This window comes from Podarcis raffonei, chromosome 3 (assembly GCF_027172205.1).
Source record: "Podarcis raffonei isolate rPodRaf1 chromosome 3, rPodRaf1.pri, whole genome shotgun sequence".
Lineage (NCBI taxonomy): Eukaryota > Metazoa > Chordata > Lepidosauria > Squamata > Lacertidae > Podarcis > Podarcis raffonei.
In genome coordinates this window covers 116,510,376-116,531,329 of record NC_070604.1, presented here as the reverse complement: position 1 = coordinate 116,531,329, position 20,954 = coordinate 116,510,376, and the positions used below count along the sequence as shown (strand labels likewise).

Below are 20,954 nucleotides of genomic sequence, written 5' to 3'. Positions count from 1 at the left end.
ATCCCTAGCTAACAGAACCAGTGGTCAGGGATGATGGGAAGTGTAGTCCCAAAACATCTGGAAGGCCGAGTTTGGGGGTACCAGGTCTAATCCATTGCTTTTTCTCCACTACTCATGTTTGCAGCCTAAGTTGTTGGACTGAGCTGAATAGTCCAGCTGGACTAGTTTTTATGTAGTATGGCAAACTTGCAGGTCAGAATGATTTGGCCAGATACAAATTCCCCTCCTGGACTTGTGGCAGAGTTGCAGCATATTTAGTGGCATCAGTGAAGCAGAATTGCAGAAGAGCATAAAAGGGGTTCTGTTTTAAATTGGCAAGCACTTAAAGCTTGAAGGCTCCACAATCTTTTGCCTGGGGAAGATGTGCATTATAGAAGCATTTCCCTGAATCCGTATTTGCTTTCCTCTCTAGTTGAGGCATTCACCATGGTGAGTGGGAAGGTATGAATTAAACACTAGAACTTCAGACCCTGAGTAGTTCTACCAAGCAACTGAAAGATATACAATAGATTGGGATTCAGAGCACCAGGAACCTTTTTCTCTTAAGATGGTTCTTGGCAGCTGATTCTGAAGTTGATATTCAAGTTGGTGGTTTGCAATACCCCTTCACCCCACCCCAAATGCACACACACACACTCTCAAGTTCCATGCCTTGCATCTTTGACAGTAGCTTGTTGTAGGGTGTCTTGCATAGTTGCATCATGCCTTGGAAAGTAGTGATCAGATTTCTAGAATTGAGTGTCTGTGTTCCAGTCTAATTTTAGGGTGTTTCTTACTTTCTAGTGGATCTCTGAACAAAAGTGTAGTGATTCGTATACAGTTGGAAAAGTTTGTGTAAGTGTCATCCAGGGTACTAGTGGAAGCCATCTCAAGGACTCCCATTAGGAGAACTGGATTTTCCCCAACCTCTTCTCTCCTGTCTGCCCCATATATCTCCCAAATCTGCTCTGGGGGTTATGAGACACACACACACCCGCAAACAGTGTGGTTGGGGAGGAGAGCAGAGATTGTTCTAACTGTCAAGAAGTGCCACTGTGTGCTTTTTCTACCTGTCATAGAGTTTATGTCTTGAAATTCAGATGATCTTAGTCCTACGTTAGTTTGGAGTAAATTTTTGTGTACTTGTTCTCTGTTAAATAAAAATGTACCACCAATGTTAGTTTTTATTTGCTATCAGTGGTTGAGAAACAACTATGAAACATTTTTTCTTTTTGTATCTTAAAAGCTGTTTTGAAATGAGTAGAAATAAAGATTATACCTTGGACTTTCAAAAGCATATTTATTAGTATTGGCAGATTCCTTACTGTAGATCAATATTCTATCCAAGCTAGAGAATTTTCGATAAAGACACACAATTGCCTAAAATTTCCCCACCATGAAAAGTGCATTTAATTACTTAACCAGTAATTCCCAAGCACTGTGCCAGGGTGTGCTAGTGTACTGTAAGAGCACAGTGATTGTCCCACGTGAAAGAAATGTAATCATTGAAGCCTCTTGTTCTCTCAAAGTACCATCTGCAGAGCAGGCTGCCTACTGTGTGCCCTACTGCTCTGGCCTTGCCACCTCCTGGTCAATCTCTGTTGGGGACAGGGCATTTGCTTTAAATATCTGTCTCATATGACTGGATTATCTAGTCACTTCTGGTGCAAAAACCCCAGTAACAGTACCTGTGTTCAGTGAAGGCTGCTGGTGATGTTTGCTTGAGTTGCTGCTTTAAGAAGCACAGCCTGGTTAATGGCCTGTAGAGAAATGTGGGTAGTGAAGTGATTTCTGGTACTGGAATGAATTATTATTATTATTATTATTATTATTATTATTATTATTATTATATTACCCCTCCCATCTCACTGGGTTCCCTCAGCCACTCTGGGCAGCTTCCAACAAAATATAAAAATACGAGATATTAAACATAAACTTTCCTATTCAGGGGTGTCTTCAGATGTCTTCTAAAAGTTGTGTACAGTCATACCTCGGGTTGAATATGCTTCATGTTGAGCGCTTTCGAGTTGCGCTCTGCGGCAACCTGGAAGTAACGGAGCGCGTTACTTCTGGGTTTCGCCGCATGTGCAGACGCTCAAAATGACATCATGCGCAGAAGCGGTGAAAAGCGTCGCGCGCAGACGTGCCGTCACTAGTTACGTTTGCTTCTGGATGCGAATGGGATTCCAGAACGGATCCCATTCGCATCCCGAGGTACCACTGTAGTTTTTTTATCTCCTTGACATCTGATGGGAGGGTATTTCACAGGGTGGGTGCCACTACTGAGAAGTGTGCATCTAATTTTTAAAAAACTTGAAAAAAGTTTGCCTCAGCTATCCAAAATTTGGGAAGTAATGCTGTAAAACCATGTGCCATAAGCTGTTTTGAAAGCTGTTAACTCATTGTGTCCGCTTTTCTAGCAAAGGATGGCACAGGAGGTCTTGACTCACTTAAAGGAGCACCCTGATGCATGGACAAGAGTTGATACTATTTTGGAATTCTCTCAGAATATGAACACCAAAGTAAGTATAGGATATCCAATTGATCTTGACCTTTCTTCCACTCAGGCTTTGAGGAAGGTATCTCAATTTTTAGATTTAGCATTTGTTTAACTTTTTTATTGCTTCTTCAATCCTTTAGTCTGATCCATGAGGTTGTCAGTTACTTTTTCTTATAAAAGGCTTGAAAAATTCTAAGTCACTTGGGAATTGTATAAAAACTCTTGTTGAATTATGAACAGATTTGAGTGTTATAAAATCTTATAGCCGTATCATGTCTTTAGATAATGTGTTTGGCTTTCATTTCTGTTAATGAGAGCCATGTGCACTTAACTGAGGGCAAAATACATCCCTCAATATTTTTTTGAAAGACTGGTATTGTCCTGCACAGTTTAAAGCAGGCTAGGCACCCCAGACACTCAGTTGAATACAATCTGTAGTTGCTTGCAGTACAGTTAATCAAACCATACCATCAGGATAGTCTGGCTAAAGTAGACATTCTTCAGCCTACTGCAATTATGTTTTTGCTTCAGAAACTTTAAAGGTTTAAATATGAGTTGCCAAACGTGTGAAAGTGGTTGTCATATAGTTGGAGAAACTTGTGCATGGCCACATTCATTGAACACACAAAATTTGCCATAACTTGTGTTGAGATAGAAAACAGCCATGCTGATTAGTTCCTTCAGAATTCGGATGGCACTTAGGAAAGTCTTAACTTTTTTGGGAAGAAAAAGGCTTTGTAAATTTTAGGGCAAAGTTAAGAACTTCCTCAAAGTACTAAATTTAAGTAACCATGTTTGCCTGTTTGCTTGCCTGGTAAACTTTGCTTTTTATACTCACAGACATTACTAATGTTAAAGTTGATTTTATCAACAGTATTTTTTAAAACTCAAATTTGTCTTGTGAAAAATGAGATGATTAGAGGAACAGAAAGAAAGCAACAGGTAAAGAATTCTTCAATTTACATAAATTGCAAATGATTTGGTGCTAAATTTATGCACTATGACATTTGGCTTTTATGCAGTCATTTTTTTTCTTAAAGCTGTTAACACTACCTGATATTAATCATAATGTTCCATTATGTTGATTGCTTGTAATAGGAAGAAAAGGGGTGTCTTCCTGTGCAACTGACACAGCTAGGCTTTGACGGCAGGCCTCCACAAGGTCTACCCTTTTGATTCCCTTTAACTGAATTCTGTTCATCAATTGCTTTTTTTCCTTGTTTTGGTTTCTTGGGTGGTGGGGTGGGTATGGGTTTTGTACATAGAATAAGTGTCCCATTAAAAATTTCTGCCACAGGGATCATTGTATTAAAATATTTTCCTTAATCTACAATTTCTGTCCCATCTTTTGCCTACATAAATAAAATTTTGAGGCTTAGAATATAAATATAACAAAAATGGGAGGGGGAAAAACTGTATAAAACCTTGGATTGTTTTGTATGCATATTTTTGTAGGTAGTCCTGAGAACTTCTTTTTCCAAGATAATTGCTACAGGAATGTAACACCTATTAATTTTGGAGAGAGAGAAATAGCTGTAATATATGTTGGCTGCTGGCATAAGAATAAGCAGAGAAAACAAACTGGTCATAATGCAACTTGATTATTTTCCCTCCCTACTATACTAGGTCTGCATTGCATGTTATATGCACACATGTGTTGGTGCATGTGCATGCATGCATGCTACTCATGGAAGAGAGATGTCTCATGTTACATGGAAGCATAGAAAAAAGATGCAAGAGTCACTGCATCTATCGCTGTTTATATGTAGCCTGTAAAGTAGTTCTTAGTGTGTTTGTGTGGTTAATAGTAGTTTGCTAGGGGAGGAATTAGTGTATGAGCTTTGCATGAATAAGGTTCTAGGTCAGTCTCTGGTATCTCCAGCTAACAGGATCCTGGAAAGACCCTTTGATTGGGTCCTGTGAGAGCCATTGCCAGCCACTAGACCATACTGGGTTGGGCTGGTTTAGGTTTGATTTGGTAAAATATTCATTGTGATTATTCTTAAATCTCATTGCTTTGTTAGTAAAGTGGGAATAGAATAAGAAGATGCTTCAACGTGAAGATGAGACAGGGAAAATTACAGTTGAAACTGTTGGTGAATGTGTTGACAGACTAGCCAAAATTTCACATGCTCATAATCTTATGTCATCTCATCTCTTCTACCAAATAGCCTTCTGAACCAGGCAGAATGGAGGAATGTATACCTGCCATTCAGCATCTCTAGGGCTTGCTGCAGGGTGGGAATGTGGTAGTTCTGAACTATAGTAACACCCTTTCTGGCCTTCCATTTGACATACCTACTTGTGGCATTTAGAAACTCATTTGTTGGCAGGTTTAGGGATTTCAGGATCATTTGCTTCACTGATGGGCATCCTCTCTATGTTAAAGATAGATACTTTGAGCAAGATTAGTCCCAGAGAGAATGGGGATGAGCATTAGGCAAGGGGGATATTTGCACAGATTGTGTATCACTGAGCAACTTTAAAGTGAGTTATTACAGGTGAAATCTTGCCCATGGGGAGTCACCCCATTGCGCAGATGTGGTGCATACACTGCACTGACTGCTGATGAACAGCTTGGGAACCTATTCAGAGCTGCTTCATGAATGCCATCACTGTTCAGTAGAAATGTTTGTTCACTTGAGATTTAGGCCACAATACAAAGAAGTTATGTGCATCGGTGGGGGGGGGGAGAGAAGAGAACTTCAAGCATTGCCAAAGCTTTACTTGCTGCTTCTCTGGCACCAGTTCCTACTGCTGAGGAGGCAACCTGCAATTCAGTTTTACAAACTTAGCTCTTTACTTCAGCAATGCGACCTGCTGAAGAAACAAGCAAATATTCAGCTGCAGATGTTCTTTCCCACCTTTTGCATATAACTTCCTTGAATTGCATCTTCAGATTGAAATGGTTCACCGGCTTCTACAATGGAAGATCATTAGCTAGGCTAGAAATATCACAGATACATAACTAAATTTACTCCTTTTATTAAGATGTGGAGTTCTAAAATATATGAAATACTAATACCTTAGAAGAGAGTGGGAAGTTAAAATGTAAACAACCATCAACCAACTGGAGAGTACAATGTAGTTTGGGACAGTCTACATTGTGCTATTTATTTAAAACGAGGCTTACATGATCCCTTTGGCTGAAATTCTAATTACCCTACTTTGTATAGACACTAACAGACTTGAAGAACTTTTATTCTCAGCCAAATCTTCACCAGCCATCAACGTTAAAACATAGATTTGCCTTTCAGGTATTGCCTCCTGTCTCCTCAGTGTTGGTTTCTGATTAAAGGGAAAGCTGCATCTCTTTGACCCCTTTTCCTCCTCTTCTCTGTGTTGTTGCTTTTAATGATGACCTTAGTCTGATACAACATTTCATAGAGGTCTATTGGACATATTTACGTTGAGATAAATGGAATAAAATGGGTTGAAGAGCTTTTCTCATTTCCTATAAATGTATCCATTTGAACCATGCCTTTGGGAGGCTTATCTGGGTGGTAAAACAACTTTAGAAGTGTATCTAGAAATGGTGAACTTTTGACTGAGCACAAAAGTTAAACAGTAGATATAGCTGCTATAGGGGAGAGACTACTGTATCTTTTTTTAAAAAACAACAACAACAACCTATGAGCTGTCTTGCTGTTCCTTAAGTACACACCAGTGAAGTGCAGAAAATACATCCTTCAGAAAGTGTTAGTAGATATAATGTTAAGCCCTGGTCTTAACAGCTCAAGTGCCAGGAAGCCCATGCTCATCCAAGTTGCTAAACTTGGTTGTGTGCTTGAACTTGTGAGCAGTCATTTAGGCTATTTATTTTTATGTGGCTGCCATTTTTCCCCTTACAGATAAGTCATTTGGCTTTGCAAAACAATTTTTTTTGTTTCCCTTTCTAATGTAACCATGATCAAAAGCAGCAGGACTTTAGAATTTAAGAGGGTAAAATGAGGAAAATGCATGGGAAAAGCTCAATAAATGGGTGAATAGACTTGTTTTTAACAGACTTAATCTTAGATGTTAAGTGTGAATGATGTCAGCTTGAATGAGAATCCTGAAAGCTATTGTTAAATCATCTAGCATACTCACATGTTTCACTTCTCCAATTTTCAGTATTATGGCCTGCAGATCTTGGAAAACGTGATAAAAACAAGATGGAAGATTCTTCCAAGAACCCAGTGTGAAGGTAGATATGAGTGACTTCTTTGTACAGTTTAGACTCACTGATGCTCGTATGGTAAATTTTTTGGACATTGCACTGGGGTAGTGCCTGATAGATCAGGTATTGGACCTTGTGTCAGTGTGTGATAATGAAGTCATGTAGATTTTTAAAAATACTTTGGGATGAATGGAGAAGCAAATTTTAACATGTCCTGATTTCCAAACGTGGCCACTGATTAAACTTCAAATGATTGTCCTGATGCAATATAACTACCCTCCTCTCACTTTCCCCCTCTCCCCCCCCTCATTTTTTAGCTGCTTATTTCATTGTCAGGCAAGCTCCTTATCCACACTTAAAACATCTGTGTTTGGCCAGTGAATTATAATGCATAGCTGGTTGATTTCTCCCCAATCCTGGCACTGCTTGTTTTGAGTAAACAGCATTGTTTTCACCAAAGTAGAGTACGTTTAGACAGCTGTTTCATACTGGCAAGGGAATTTCCAATGCTTGACAAAAGTACTGATGTATAAAAACCTTAATAAAAAGGAGTTACATGTTTTGACAACAGAGATCCAAGCTAAGGGCCACTTCTGAGCCATGCATAGCTGCTTCCAGATGGAACACATTTTGTTGGGCCAGTAATTCCTCCTTCAGATACAAGGCAGAATGGAACTATTGGAGAATTAAATTGCCTTGTGAAGGATGGGGAGGGTGCACTCTTGTAAGAGTGCTGATGGAGTTTGTATTTGCTGGAATGATTGTAGAGGGTCTGTATTTGCAGCTCGTAGGAATGAGAGGTGGCGCTAAATGGAACTGATTGCAGTTCCATTCCAAGAACTGCTTGTCTAGTGCTAAGCATAGTTAGCAATCTTGCACACTGTCAACTTTTGGCACTTGGTCTGGTTGCTTGCTTTAATTGAAGCTGGGACTGGCAGAAGTGGCAACATCAAAGTATGTGATACTGACTCTGGAAAGCTGGTATACGAGCTGTCAGGGTGAGCATCGATTTATGTGATGTCATGATTCATAATAGCTGAGCTTCAGCTGTACATTAAGCAGACCAGAGAAGAGTCAATGTGTAGAATAGGGCTCAAAAAGGTGGTTGCTGCAAATTGGCGTGCATTACTTGAAATTTTGGTGTGGCTTTTAAACCTGGTTTTAAAACCAGTAAATGACAAGTGTGTTTTAAATGTCTTTCAGTATTGGATGAATATTACATCACAGTCTCTCTTTAGTTTCTTCTTGAGCTGAGATAGGAATTAAATGGACTGTGTAATCTTAAGTAGTCCCCCTGCAGCTGCTGCTTTGGCTGATGGATGGAGCCTGGTTGGTTAAACGATCTTCCAGCCTGTTATGGAAGACTCCCCTATGTTCTGGAGCTGATATTTGGGGGGATGTTGATACTGCAGAAGGAAAGGGGTACTTTGCAAATATTTGCCTTGCAGCTTCTTCCATTAGCAAACACATTCACTTGATCCCCAGCCTTTTCTTTAGTGCTGACGTACCAACTGGATTATGCCCACAGCTTTTGCATACAGAAAGCACTATACATAATAGAAAAGTCTCAATGAAAGAGATCACTAATACTCCAAATTCATGAGTAAGAATTGTGTCTAAAAAATTACTTGCCAAAAGCTACCTAGCAAGTCCATTTTTAGGCTAGTTTCTGAATCCAAAACCAAGAATAGCACTATTTACTATACCACTCATTCAGCTGATGAATTTGTACTGATAGGTTTTGGTGCTGTTTTATTGCATCTGTTCTTTTGATTAATGTATGGTATTTGTGTTTTTCTGATTTTATGTTATGCTTTATAGAAAATTGTATTTTGCATTGGGGATGGGTGTACAGACAACTCCCCATTTATGCAGGGGTTACATTCTGATGCACCACACGTTTCTGCAGGACGTTTGTAAGCTCCCATCCCCTTGTGGTGGTGAAAACAGTGCATGTGTCAGCGCTTGCACACATGCTGATTGTATGCAAATGGAGAGGTACTTCTAAGAGTTCAGTGTACTGTCATTAAGAGTTTTAGGGTCTAAATTCCCCTTTGACAATAAAGATCACTAGGTGACCTTGGGCCAGCCCCCAACACAGTCTAACCTCCTTCACAGGATTGTTGTGAAAATACTGTGGAGAGGGGGAGAACCTTTATACTTCCCAAAGTTGTTTGGGGGAGGAGATGAGATATAAATGTAAAAATAAATAAGGCTGGATTGTGAGAGATCACGAATTAATGAACATGAGAGTTGAGTCTTAGGCCTGCAAGCAAACGATGGGGCTTATGCTTAGTCTTCCTATGCACTCTTGCCTTCTAGACAGGTGTTTCCAACTCAGTTATTATTACTGTTACTTATTAAACTTATATGCCACCCTTCATCCAAAGATCACTGGGTGGTTTACAACATAAAAATACAAAATGGAAGAACAAAATATGTAACTTAAGAACAAAAAAGCTTCTTTAAAAATAAAGCAGAATTGTGAACTCAACCAACCAGAGACTCATACCTCCTTCCCAAAGTCTGATGCCTCACTTACCTTCCCTGCTTTGAGAATGTGCCCCCTGGCTCAACAACCAGTGCTTGCACAGCCCTAAATTCGCCACTGTACCTTGGCAATGTCCAAGAATACAGTGTCATAAAATCTGCTAAAAAGCTTTTGTGGCTAGAGTCTACTGGATATCATGAAGTAGGCTATATAGACCAGGGGTCGGCAAACTACAGTCTCTGGGCCTGATCAGGCCTGGCTGGGTCCTAGATCCAGCCTGCCTGGCCATTTAAGAACCCGCCGCGAAGCTGAGACTGCCGGCGATGGCGATGGGAGGAAGAGGCCGAGCTGCTCTGGCATCAAGCGCCGTGCCTGGTTTACTTCAGCGGAAACTCCATCTGGGCAGTCAAGCTGGCTTCCGATGACAATGGCGCTGCTGCCATCATGCAGCCCTGCGCCATGACGGGCAGCTCCAACAAGAAGAAAAGGTGTAGGTCTGGGTGGCACCATTCACCTCCTCCACACGCCCCACCACTCCTTGTTTCGGGTAGAGGGCCCGGCCACCTTTGCTTGCTTGCTTACCCCGATATCATTGATATTATTAGTATTGTCTTATGTCCCCGGAAGCTGAGCGTGCGGAATTAGATGGTGGAAGGGAAAAAATCCTCTTCTCTCTCTTTCTCTCTGCTTTCCCACCAGCCTTTCGCCTCTTATTCTCCCTCCAAGTCAGGCCATTGGGAAAATAGTAGTAGTAATAATAATAATAATCTTCCTCCCATCGCTGCCGCTGCCCTGGTGCTCCTGTGGACCAGAGAGCGGAGCAGACAAGCTCACTCTGCTTACCTGCTTGACAAGAAGTGGTGGGAGTGATGGCTCTTTCTCTTGGCGAGGAAGAAGCCCGTTTCACACCACCATCGCCAGCCCTTCGGCAAATGAGGCAGGCGGCAAACCGAGAAAGCTGCTGGGGTGGGTGGGGAGGAAGACTACTCGCCCCCCTCACCCCTTCTTCCAGCTCCCCCCCACCGATGCCACTTCTCCGGAACCGCCATCCCTCCTTCCCCTCAGCTGTTCACATACTGAACTTGCCAACATTTTCTCCGTGGGGCGATTGTGGGTCTCTGTGTGTATGGTTTGGGGGGGTGGCAGGAGGATGAGCAGCGTGGTGGTGGATGAGCTTGTCTGTTGAGGAGCCTTCCCCACCCCACTTAATGCACACGATTTTATTTTATTTTATTTTATTTTATTTTATTTTATTTTATTTTATTATGCCTGCCCTTCCCCCACCGCATTATTCCTAGTGTGCATAGGAATTCGTTTATTCCCCCCCCCCAAAAAAAATAGTCTGGCCCCCCTCAAAATTCTGAGGGACAGTGGACCGGCCCCCTGCTGAAAAAGTTTGCTGGCCCCTGATATAGACCATCTGAGCTTATATATGTCTTGTAGGTGCCCCAATACTCTTGCCCCTTGTTGTTTTTGCAGTGACCACCAGTTCAGAAATTATTCAAATCTGCTAGAATCACTTCCTAGACTATCTCCTTATGTATGTACCCTCCATATTTCTGTCATGCTATCTAGGAAAGTTCTTCCTGAAAAAGCACTCACTGTTCCAGGTTTACTATAATCTGCTGTTAACACTTGCATTACCTCAACACTGTTGGTGTAAAAGTAGATTCCCCCCATGACCACCCCTTTAGATCAAATGGAATCATATATGGGCTAGGCAGATCTCAAGCAAAAATATTTTAATGGGCTGGATGCCTTCATCTAGTTGCTGCCCTGGTCTGCTTTGAGTGAAAGGACATGATATAAATGTAATAATAAATAAATAAAATTTTAGTAATTATATGAGCATTAAATTCCTGATAAGACCTGGATTCCCCCCCCCCCATTACTGCCCATCTCTTCCCAGAAGTGCCATAATGTCAGAAAGTGCTGCTTCAAGATTTTACTGCAATTGGTAAGATCAGATATGTATGTATTGGAGGCTCTACATTTGTACTACACAACTGCCAAATTTGGTACAGGTCACTCACATTTATGCAGGGGTTATGTTCTGGAGATGGCACATATGCATAAAAACATGTATACTCAAGCCACCCCTTATAAGCACCCACTTGCAAGTATTCTGACATTCCAGAACTGGCACAGTGTGTAAATTGTACACACATACAGCAGAGAGCTTTTAAGCTCTCAGACTTGCTTACCAGGCCCTGGGAGTGTCACAAAATCTTGCAGGGCTGTCCAAGATCTTGCAAGAAGCCACCCAAAGCCTGGTGAGCAAGTTTTAAGAGCTTAAAATCTCCTTCCGTGCTGGGAAACCCTGCGCAAAAGAGCTTTTAAGCTCTCTGCTTCCCATACATTTAATTTGTGTGATTTTAACCAAGCAGCCGTCAGTTGTGGAAAGATGAAGTTGCACAAGTTAAATGTGCATAAGTTGCAAGTTACCTTATGCTAGGCACATAATCATTCTGAGGTTGCTTCATTTCACTTAAAAGTGTGCCCTGAAGACACCAGGGAGGCATGATGACAAAAGGGGAGAGATGGATATGACAGCAATCTGATGTTGTTAAATTGATAAAGATTAATAGCATATTCAGTGGTGGTGATTGTTCACAGAAGACTCTTTTGATCCAGCAGAGGTTTCCATGAGGGCAATGTCCACCAATTCACCCTCTGCCACCCTCCACACTGTTCCTGAGGGTCTCTCAGCTCTGGAGCAGATAAGAGGGGCTACAGTGCAAAGGGAGAACTGATGGAAATTGTCTTCCCTTTACCCTTATATTGACTGAAGCCTCCACTGGATCAAAGAACCAGGACAGAATTGGCTACAACAAAGAAATGGGGGTAGGGTAGTGGCTGAACATAGTTTCAGGCAGGCAAGGCAGACCAGTGGAGTACGCTGTGCAAGAGATGCTGCAGCTCATTTATTTTTCTGAATTACAATTGGAGACAAGTTCCATTCTTGCACTCAGAAGTTTACTTGGACAATCTTCAAGAGGAAAAAAAAACCTCCATGCTGCTTTTCTGTATGAATTCGTGTTCTGCGCATGCCACCCCTTATGGTCGGGGTTTTCAAATTTTTGTCTGCATCTGGAGTGATTGAATCATTCAGTCACATTCATATATGATCTAGAGATGCAGACCAGAATTGCCCACCCCCAGTGGAGGATGATTGGAGACATGGCTAGAACGTGAATCATTTGGACACAGCAGGGGACCATCTATGTGGGTGCTTAGGTTTCACAGGAGCTTTTTAATTAACAGCAATGTGCAGGTTGGGTGTTAACATCTCCATAGGTTATATACAGTGGACGCTCAGGTTGCGAACGTGATCTGTGCGAGAGGCACGTTCGCAACCTGTTGCACATGCGCAGGTTGCAATTTGGCACTTACGCGCAAAGCACAGTTTAGCGGTTCTGCACATGCGCGAGCACTGAACCCCGGAAGTAACCCATTCCAGTACTTCCGGGTTTCGGCGCATCCGTAACCTAAAAACGCGCAACCTGAAGCGTCTGTAACCTGAGGTATGACTGTAATTCAGATTTGTAGCACACGGCACACAAACCCTTGTTTCATGATAACTGTTTATGAATGCACAACATTTATTTTAAAGCCAGTGCCATAAGCACATTGGTCTTCCTTAGCACAATACATTCTAATGGCCTTTTGCAAAGGAGCTTGTCCCCCAACATACCTAATTGCGAGGCAGCAACTATGCTTCTTATGATAACTATTCTAATGGCAGCTGAAGTCCAGCTTTCATACCTGAAATCTCTAGTTCCTTATTACTGCAGCCTCCCTATAAACATGAATGGTAGTTTGACAAGTGTGCGGTCATGCTGATATTTACGTGAAATGTGGCAGAATCTAAAAAATGGCACAGGATCCTGCAAACATGCTTTTATTCTTTAAATAGCTAGTTTCTGGTTCTCATGGTTATGGATATATGCTTAAATGCAGACATGCTGTGGCAGTTAACAGTTGCCATTGCATATGGTGCAAGCAGTGTTAGAAATTCAGATATATCAGCTATTTGCCAAAATGCGCCTTAAACCTAGGTTATGGTCACCATAGCAGAATGTCTAGTTGCTTTTTAAAAAATACGATTTTTTTCATTTTACCTGTGAGTTGAGCGGGATGTCATTTTCACTTGCGCAGCAGCGGCAACAATTTTATTTGAGTCGCACAGGGTCCTGTTTTGACTCACAGTGGCAGTTTTACTCTTGAGTCTCAGCCGCCCTTAGTGATGTTAAATTCTCGAGAATAATCTTTTGGGGAATATTCATGATTAATTAGAATATTCGAGAATTTTCTTTTAAAATAGAATATTCATTTTAATGCATTGAAAATTATATAATTAGTTAATATACATGTTTCTTCATGGGTAAACTTGTTCATATGGCAACCAAAAACTGTACAGATACTTTTGTACAATGGGGCAATGCAGCGAATTCACATTCTTTGATTTTTTTGCACCAAACTTGAAAATGAAAATTCAGTGTGAATGACTCAGGTTAATCACTAAGCCTGCCACTAACTGTATATTTACCATCAACTTTTAATAAGCATATCTTCATGGTACAGTATTTTCAGTGCAATACTAATAAAATCAATATAAAGTTTAAAATTCATGTTATAATTTCCAGAAAAATAAACAGTAATGACAAGTTTCATAACATCAGAAATGCAAATTACTATCTGCTTAGATAAGTAAGGCAACACACAACATATTTAAATTATAACTGATAAATTATCACAAGAAAGAAATGTATGTGAAAAATAGGCTTTAAGTAACAAGTCTCAAATGTTTATAAATTTATATTGATTCTTCAAACATCTTAAGAGGATAAGTCACCATCTTCGTCTCCACTGGTAGCAGAGCTTTCAGTTCCACACTGATTATCTGCGAGATCATAGAACGAAGTTGATGGTTGTGTAAAATTCAATGAGCTTGTTAGAAGCTGTGCTTTCTTCTCTTCTAGGAGCTTTAAGTTATGAGCTACATATGTAAGCTTTTCTGCTCTGTCTTCTGCTGAATGAATAAGTTCATAAGTACTGAGGTTCTGTTGCAGCTGTCGTTGGTGGCATATTTAAAATCTCCACAGCCATTCTGCTAAGCTTTGAACCAAAGCATGTTCCCTTCCACCAATCCACTGCATCCACTTTTTCAACCGACTTCAATATATATGACTTGCTAAAAAAACTTCCTTAGCTTAGCACGATATGCTGCCAGCTCTGCCAAAATATCTTGTGCATTATTTGGTGTACTTGCTGATATTTTGAGATCACTGAACTCGGTATCTTGAATTTGTTCATCTCTTGGTAAATGAACGCCATTATACTTGGGATCAAGGATATTTGCAGCAAAGTGAATTATGCTGTTACACATAATTCTATATGCCTAGGTACTTTAAGTGTATAAAGCATTAAAACTACTTTCTGTAAAAAACAAAACAAAAAAACCGCACTGTATGGCCAAGGGTATAGAATTACTAAGAATAAGGTCACACCAAAATAGAAAAAAGGCTATTACATATAGTTGAAATACATATGAATTCAAATGTTCATCAAATTAAATGAATAGCTTTTTAAAAACAAAGTTTTCTGTAGCTCACATTTCAGAACCGCCAATGGTGAATGACACAATGTCCAGCAATGGAACAGGATAAAAAAATATATCATTATTCATTAGTTACACTGGCAATATCAAAGCTTGTCTTACTATTTACTAGATTTTTTAAATGTGGGTTGTAAAACTGGTTATTACATCAGAATTAACAGTTTGTGGAGAATATTCTCCGGAGAATATTCTCACCTCACATCACTAGTCGCCTTATTACGCAACCATACAACTCTTGGTTGCAATTAAGCCATGCCAAGTTGCAAAATGCAACTGGTGCCTGAGGGTATTTCATACACTGGGTGCATGGTGTCAGTGCAAGTCTCTTACCGCTTACTTGCTTCTGCATTGGAATGCTTGCCCCCTGCCCACCAATCAAAACCAATTGCGGGTCTTTGTCCACTCCATGTCTTCCTCTTCCCAACAGCAAAAGGAGACAGTAGATGAATTACTGGTTTGATACCGCAGAGTTTATAGTGAAGTAAGATTAGTTCAAGTATGGTATTTTTTGTATTTTGCTTATAGTCCTTTACCTAATGCCAAGATAGATTGTTAATTTTAAATCGGGCAACAACAGTACAGTGGTACCTCGGGTTACATACGCTTCAGGTTACATACGCTTCAGGTTACACACTCCACTAAGCCAGAAAGAGTGCTTCAGGTTAAGAACTTTGTTTCAGGATAAGAACAGAAATTGGTGTCTGGCGGCACGGCGGCAGCAGGAGGCCCATTAGCTAAAGTGGTGCTTCAGGTTAAGAATAGTTTTAGGTTAAGTACGGACCTCCGGAACGAATTAAGTACTTAACCCGAGGTACCACTGTACTGTATTATCTTTTATTTTAAATCAAAACAAACTATCCTAATCAAATAACCTTTTCAGGTCAGATTTGAAAAACACATAACAGAGAAACTCAAAAGGAAAGTGGGGGCTGTGAAATATGTTCCCATTACAGAGGGCATGATAAAAGAACTAACTGCATTGCACTAGTCTTCACAGTGAATATGGGTAGTATCCAAGGTCCCCCAGCCCCCTGGAGCATATTTTGAGGGTGCATAAAGGCCTGGAGAGAATTGTAGGGGGGAAATTTTGTTGCACAAGCAGACATTTATTGCATGAGTGAAATGGCAGCAGTGGATACAAGTGAGTGCAAAAGAGAAGAGCAAAATATTTTGGATTGTATGCTGGAAGAAAGACGCCATGACAGCTGTCACTCTCAAAATAAATACTATTAGTTATTTTAAGTGTGAATTTCTGCAAATTGAGGAAGGTTTTGCTCCATAGTGACAGTCTTTTGAGTAAGCCCCACCCTGTGAGGAAAGGATGGGCTTATTTAGACTTGCTTGTAATGCCAAGAATCAGAAGCAGTAGTTGGTAGTTGGAACAGCGAAGGACTGGAGAAAACTTTGTATACAGCTTTGCCCTTTCTAACAACTCTTGGGTTTTTTTCTTCATTCTATGCAAATTTTAAATAAATTGTGTAAGATTCAGCGAAAAGAAGCACGTAGTAGGGTTATGGCAGAAGGTGATCCCCCACGTCTTCTGAAGGTCAGGGGAACCTGCTGAAAGCAAAATCCTTAAGGCTGTCTTGACTGCATGAAATGTCAAGTGTTGTGTGTATTGATCTGTTGCTTTTCGTGGTATAGTATGTTGCATTGCTGCCCATTCAGAAGGCTCCGTGGAGCCATCCTTTGGTACAGTTTTTAAAATAAATCCAAAAGCATTGCTTAACTGCAATCCCAGAATTCTTTATGGGGAACCATGATGGTTAAATTGGTGTTAAACTAATAAACTGAATAGTTTCCCCATCACCCCTTTCTCCCACTCCCTGAATGCAAGGTATATCAGAAGACGTTCAACCTGTATATCGGGGGGGGGGGTGGCTTCTCCTCAGGTTTCCATGTATTACAGGCAGCTAATAGCCATGTTCTTTCATCATAATATATGAAATAAAATCTGACCAGCCAGTATGAAAATTGTCTATTGCAAAAAAATTCCTCCTTGCTCTCAGTTCATGGGTTAATTTTCCCTATCGGGGCAGGATGACATGCTTGAGATACCCATTCCAAAATTAAGTTGACAAATAAAGAATTTACTAGTCTAAACTGTTTTCTCTCACTGGAACTGAAATTGATTTTATGAGAGCAGTTTGATCATAGTTTACCCAATGAACTTTACATCTGTTTGTAAGCCAACAACAAGCCACAGTTCAAGTTGTGGCTTGTTCGCCATTAACTATAGTTAAGCCCAAGGGCAGGGTTCACACATAAAGCTAAGTGGTGGTTTAATAACCACTGTTTAATAAACCATGTCTTAGGATTGCATGAAAGAAGCAGGGCAGTATTCCTAGTGCAGGGGTCGGCAAGGCTTACTGGGCATGGGGCGGATCACTCCCATGGAGATCCTCCGTGGCCCAGATCGGCACAGCACGATGCAGGAAATCTCATCTGCGCATGTCCGCAGCACCGGAAATCATGTCTGCGCATGCCCAGATGTCAAAAATCACATTTGTGCAGAAGCGATTTTCGGCGCCACGGGCATGCGCAGATGCGATTTCGGTGTCTGGGTATGCGCAGATATGGTTTCTGGAGCCGCAGAAGAGAGTCCCCATGCTGTGCTACACCAGTTTAGCGCAGCACACAGGGACTTGCTGAGAGGGCGGCTCGGTTCGGGGTGGCTCATGGGCCGGTTAAGCGACCCTCATGGGCTGCTTCCGGCCCATGGGCCTCAGGTTGCCGACTTCTGTCCTGGTGTATAATATTGGCACCTTCTCCCCACCCCAATCCCTTTCCCTAATGGTCCCTAGCACAGAAATCACCTTTTTCACAGCTGCTGCACACTGGGTCAACATTTCATTGTGCCATCCGCCATGACCTCAAGAGCATTCTTCGTTAGTCGCTGTGAGTTTGGGCCCCTTCAGTATGTGTGCATTTAGGATATTTGCGCCAATGTGTATCTCTTTACACTGAACTGCATTTGTCATTCTCTCAATTTGGATATGGCTTTTTAGAGTCCTATAGGGTTTCACCATCATAAAAAAATTGAAGCAATCCACAATCTTGGCTACTTCGCTTAACCCTTAAGTCCACAAAATTCAGGAACTTAAGAAAAGGCATCAATCCTAATGCAGATCTTGGAGGGGCTTCATTCCTTCGCTCTCTAAACTGGGATGATTGTTTAATTATTCCCATTCCTGTTCTTTAATCAATTATCACTCCATAGGATCTGTTCTCTTTTCCCATTACTGCTTAATGCAGGCATAGGCAAACTCAGCCCTCCAGGTGTTTTGGGACTACAACTCCCATCTTCCCTGACCACTTGTCCTGTTAGCGAGGGATGATGGGAGTTGTAGTCCCAAAACATCTGCAGGGCCGAGTTTGCCTATTCCTGGCTTTAATGTATTCAGGCAGCTTTACTCAGGGACACTGTATACTTGGGGCTTTTAATAATTCCTTGATGCATCCTGTTTTATCAGTGATTTGTTGTTTGATAGTTTACAAACTTTTAAAAAATATTTTGTAGGTATCAAAAAATACGTTGTTGGCTTAATTATCAAGACTTCATCCGATCCATCATGTGTTGAAGTAAGTGAGATTTCTCTAGGGGACTGGAAAGTGGGCTCCTTTCTGATGAAGTGAAACCCGGCCCTAACTCTTTTTTTCTTTGCTTCCTCTAGAAAGAGAAAGTATACATAGGGAAGTTAAACATGATTCTTGTTCAGGTAAGTTTCGTCTCTGACCTAAAAATACTAGTTATGAAGGTTTTATTAGTAGAAAACTAATCTTATACCACATGGGGTTCTCATGCTTTGCAGATACTAAAACAAGAATGGCCAAAACATTGGCCAACATTCATCAGTGACATAGTTGGGGCCAGCAGGACAAGTGAGAGCCTTTGTCAGAACAACATGGTGATCTTAAAACTGCTTAGTGAAGAGGTGTTTGACTTTTCCAGTGGACAAATAACTCAAGTAAAAGCCAAACACTTAAAGGACAGGCAAGTAGTGTTTTCTCCCCCATATACTATACCTAAGTGGGCTGTTGCTCATCTGTTTTATCCACCAGATTTCCTTGCAGATATTTGGAGGCAATACATTGCAACTGCCTCTTTCCCTAAACTCTAAACAGAGCTTATCTGTCTCTAAGTTTGTGATGTAGAAATAAAACTATTTTGCAACTTCTGCTCTTAAAAGATAGACTTCAGAAGCAATACAGTAAGCCCACAACTTACATGGGGGTTTCGTTCTAGGGATTGTGCCTAAAGCCAAAATTGTATATAGTCCAAGAACACATTGGGTTCAATGGTGGGTGGGATTGCCAAAGTCTGTTTTCCCCTGGATATTTAACTATTTGCCAAGCGTGCAAGCTGAATATGCACAAGTTAAATGCACGTGGGACGCGGGTGGCGCTGTGGGTAAAACCTCAGTGCCTAGGACTTGCCGATTGTATGGTCGGCGGTTCGAATCCCCGCGGCGGTGTGAGCTCCCGTCTTTCGGTCCCAGCTCCTGCCCACCTAGCAGTTCGAAAGCACGTCAAAGTGCAAGTAGATAAATAGGTACCGCTTTATAGCGGGAAGGTAAACGGCGTTTCCGTGTGCTGTGCTGGTGCTGGCTCGCCAGAGCAGCTTCGTCACGCTGGCCACGTGACCCGGAAGTGTCTCAGGACAGCGCTGGCCCCCAGCCTCTTAAGTGAGATGGGCGCACAACCCTAGAGTCGGACACGACTGGCCCGTACGGGCAGGGGTACCTTTACCTTTAAATGCACGTAAGTTGCAGGCTTACTGCACGTATCTGCAGGTTCTTGCCTTTGCTTGAATTGGTACTTTGTAATCTGCTGGTGTTTGCTTGGGCTATCCTGCGAAACCTCTAAAAGTAGTAACAAAAGTCTTTGCAGTAGTATGACGTATCAAACATGGTAGAGGCATTTTATATTGCAACTTTTAATGTTGCTTTTTAATCTAATGTTTTTTTATTATTTTTATTTGTTAGAAACCGCCCAGAGTGGCTGGGGCAACCCATTCAGATTGGCAGAGTACAAATAATAAAATGGTTGTTGTTGTTGTTAGTTGCTGATTTTCTCTCTCTATTTCTTCTAGTATGTGCAATGAGTTCTCACAGATATTTCAGCTGTGTCAATTTGTGATGGTAAGCTTTATTGCAATATAATCTTTGTAAAATGGTCACATTATTATAAAGACAGATTTGCTTATATGTAGCTTTGTTAACAGGAAAACTCTCAAAATGCTCCCCTTGTTCATGCGACTTTGGAAACTTTGCTTCGATTCCTCAACTGGATTCCACTGGGCTATATTTTTGAGACCAAGCTGATCAGCACGCTAATATACAAAGTGAGTATTTCCTCTAAACTAAATAACCACATAGTGGTACTGTGGTCTAAACCACAGACCCTAGGACTTGCCGATCAGAAGGTCACGGTTCGAATCCCCACAACGGGGTGAGCTCCCGTTGTTCAGTCCCAGCTCCTGCCCACCTAGCAGTTCGAAAGCACGTCAAGTGCAAGTAGATAAATAGGTACCACTCTGGCAGGAAGGTAAACAGCGTTTCTGTGCGCTGCTCTGGTTCGCTAGAAGCAGCTTAGTCCTGCTGGCCACATGACCCGGAAGCTGTCTGTGGACAAACGCCGGCTCCCTCGGCCAATAAAGCGAGATGAGCGCGCAACTCCAGAGTCGTCCGCGCCTGGACCCTAATGGTCAAGGGTACCTTTACCTTTTACCTAAATAACCACTAAGAGGGAAAATTTGCTGATTGTAGCTAATAAGTGAGTACCTAACTTCTATGCATATTTTTTCTTTTACAGTTTTTAAATGTCCCTATGTTCCGAAATGTCTCCTTGAAGTGCCTCACAGAGATTGCTGGTGTCAGTGTAAGTCAGTATGAGGAACAGTTTGTCACCCTCTTTACCTTGACGATGATGCAGCTCAAACAGGTAATTTCTCCTCCTCCTCCCAAACTTAGAGTGGGTGGCAGTTCTTACTCTGAAGCAGTTGGTTCCTCTCAAATTCTTCAGCTGGATACCAAGATTTCCTGTGCAGGCAACAGCTTGTTCATTGGGAGTAAATTGTCAGGCCTGGTCGTTGTCCTCTTCAGATCACCACACAAACGCTTCTTGTTCTTTTATAACTTTTTATTGTGTATTAACAAAACAGTCTTATAAATGGTTCTTAAATATTATTTCTCAAAATATTATT

The 20,954-nt window shown here is 41.3% G+C and overlaps 1 protein-coding gene across 3 annotated transcripts in view; it reads left to right on the top strand.

Annotated features, from left to right (window-relative positions):
- XPO1 (exportin 1) overlaps positions 1 to 20,954 on the top strand; it is a 40,060-nt gene that overhangs the window by 5,662 nt on the left and 13,444 nt on the right. The window contains exons 1-9 of one of the 3 annotated variants that reach the window (XM_053383719.1): positions 2,398 to 2,501; positions 3,578 to 3,641; positions 6,593 to 6,665; positions 18,270 to 18,331; positions 18,424 to 18,468; positions 18,562 to 18,743; positions 19,842 to 19,890; positions 19,974 to 20,093; positions 20,564 to 20,692. In XM_053383719.1, the coding sequence (XP_053239694.1) occupies positions 18,454 to 18,468; positions 18,562 to 18,743; positions 19,842 to 19,890; positions 19,974 to 20,093; positions 20,564 to 20,692 (495 nt within the window). In that variant the 5' untranslated portion in view covers positions 2,398 to 2,501; positions 3,578 to 3,641; positions 6,593 to 6,665; positions 18,270 to 18,331; positions 18,424 to 18,453. Of the gene's footprint in view, positions 1 to 2,397; positions 2,502 to 3,376; positions 3,422 to 3,577; positions 3,642 to 6,592; positions 6,666 to 18,269; positions 18,332 to 18,423; positions 18,469 to 18,561; positions 18,744 to 19,841; positions 19,891 to 19,973; positions 20,094 to 20,563; positions 20,693 to 20,954 lie in introns of those variants that run through there. The other 2 variants (XM_053383717.1, XM_053383718.1) reach the window with 2 other exon arrangements.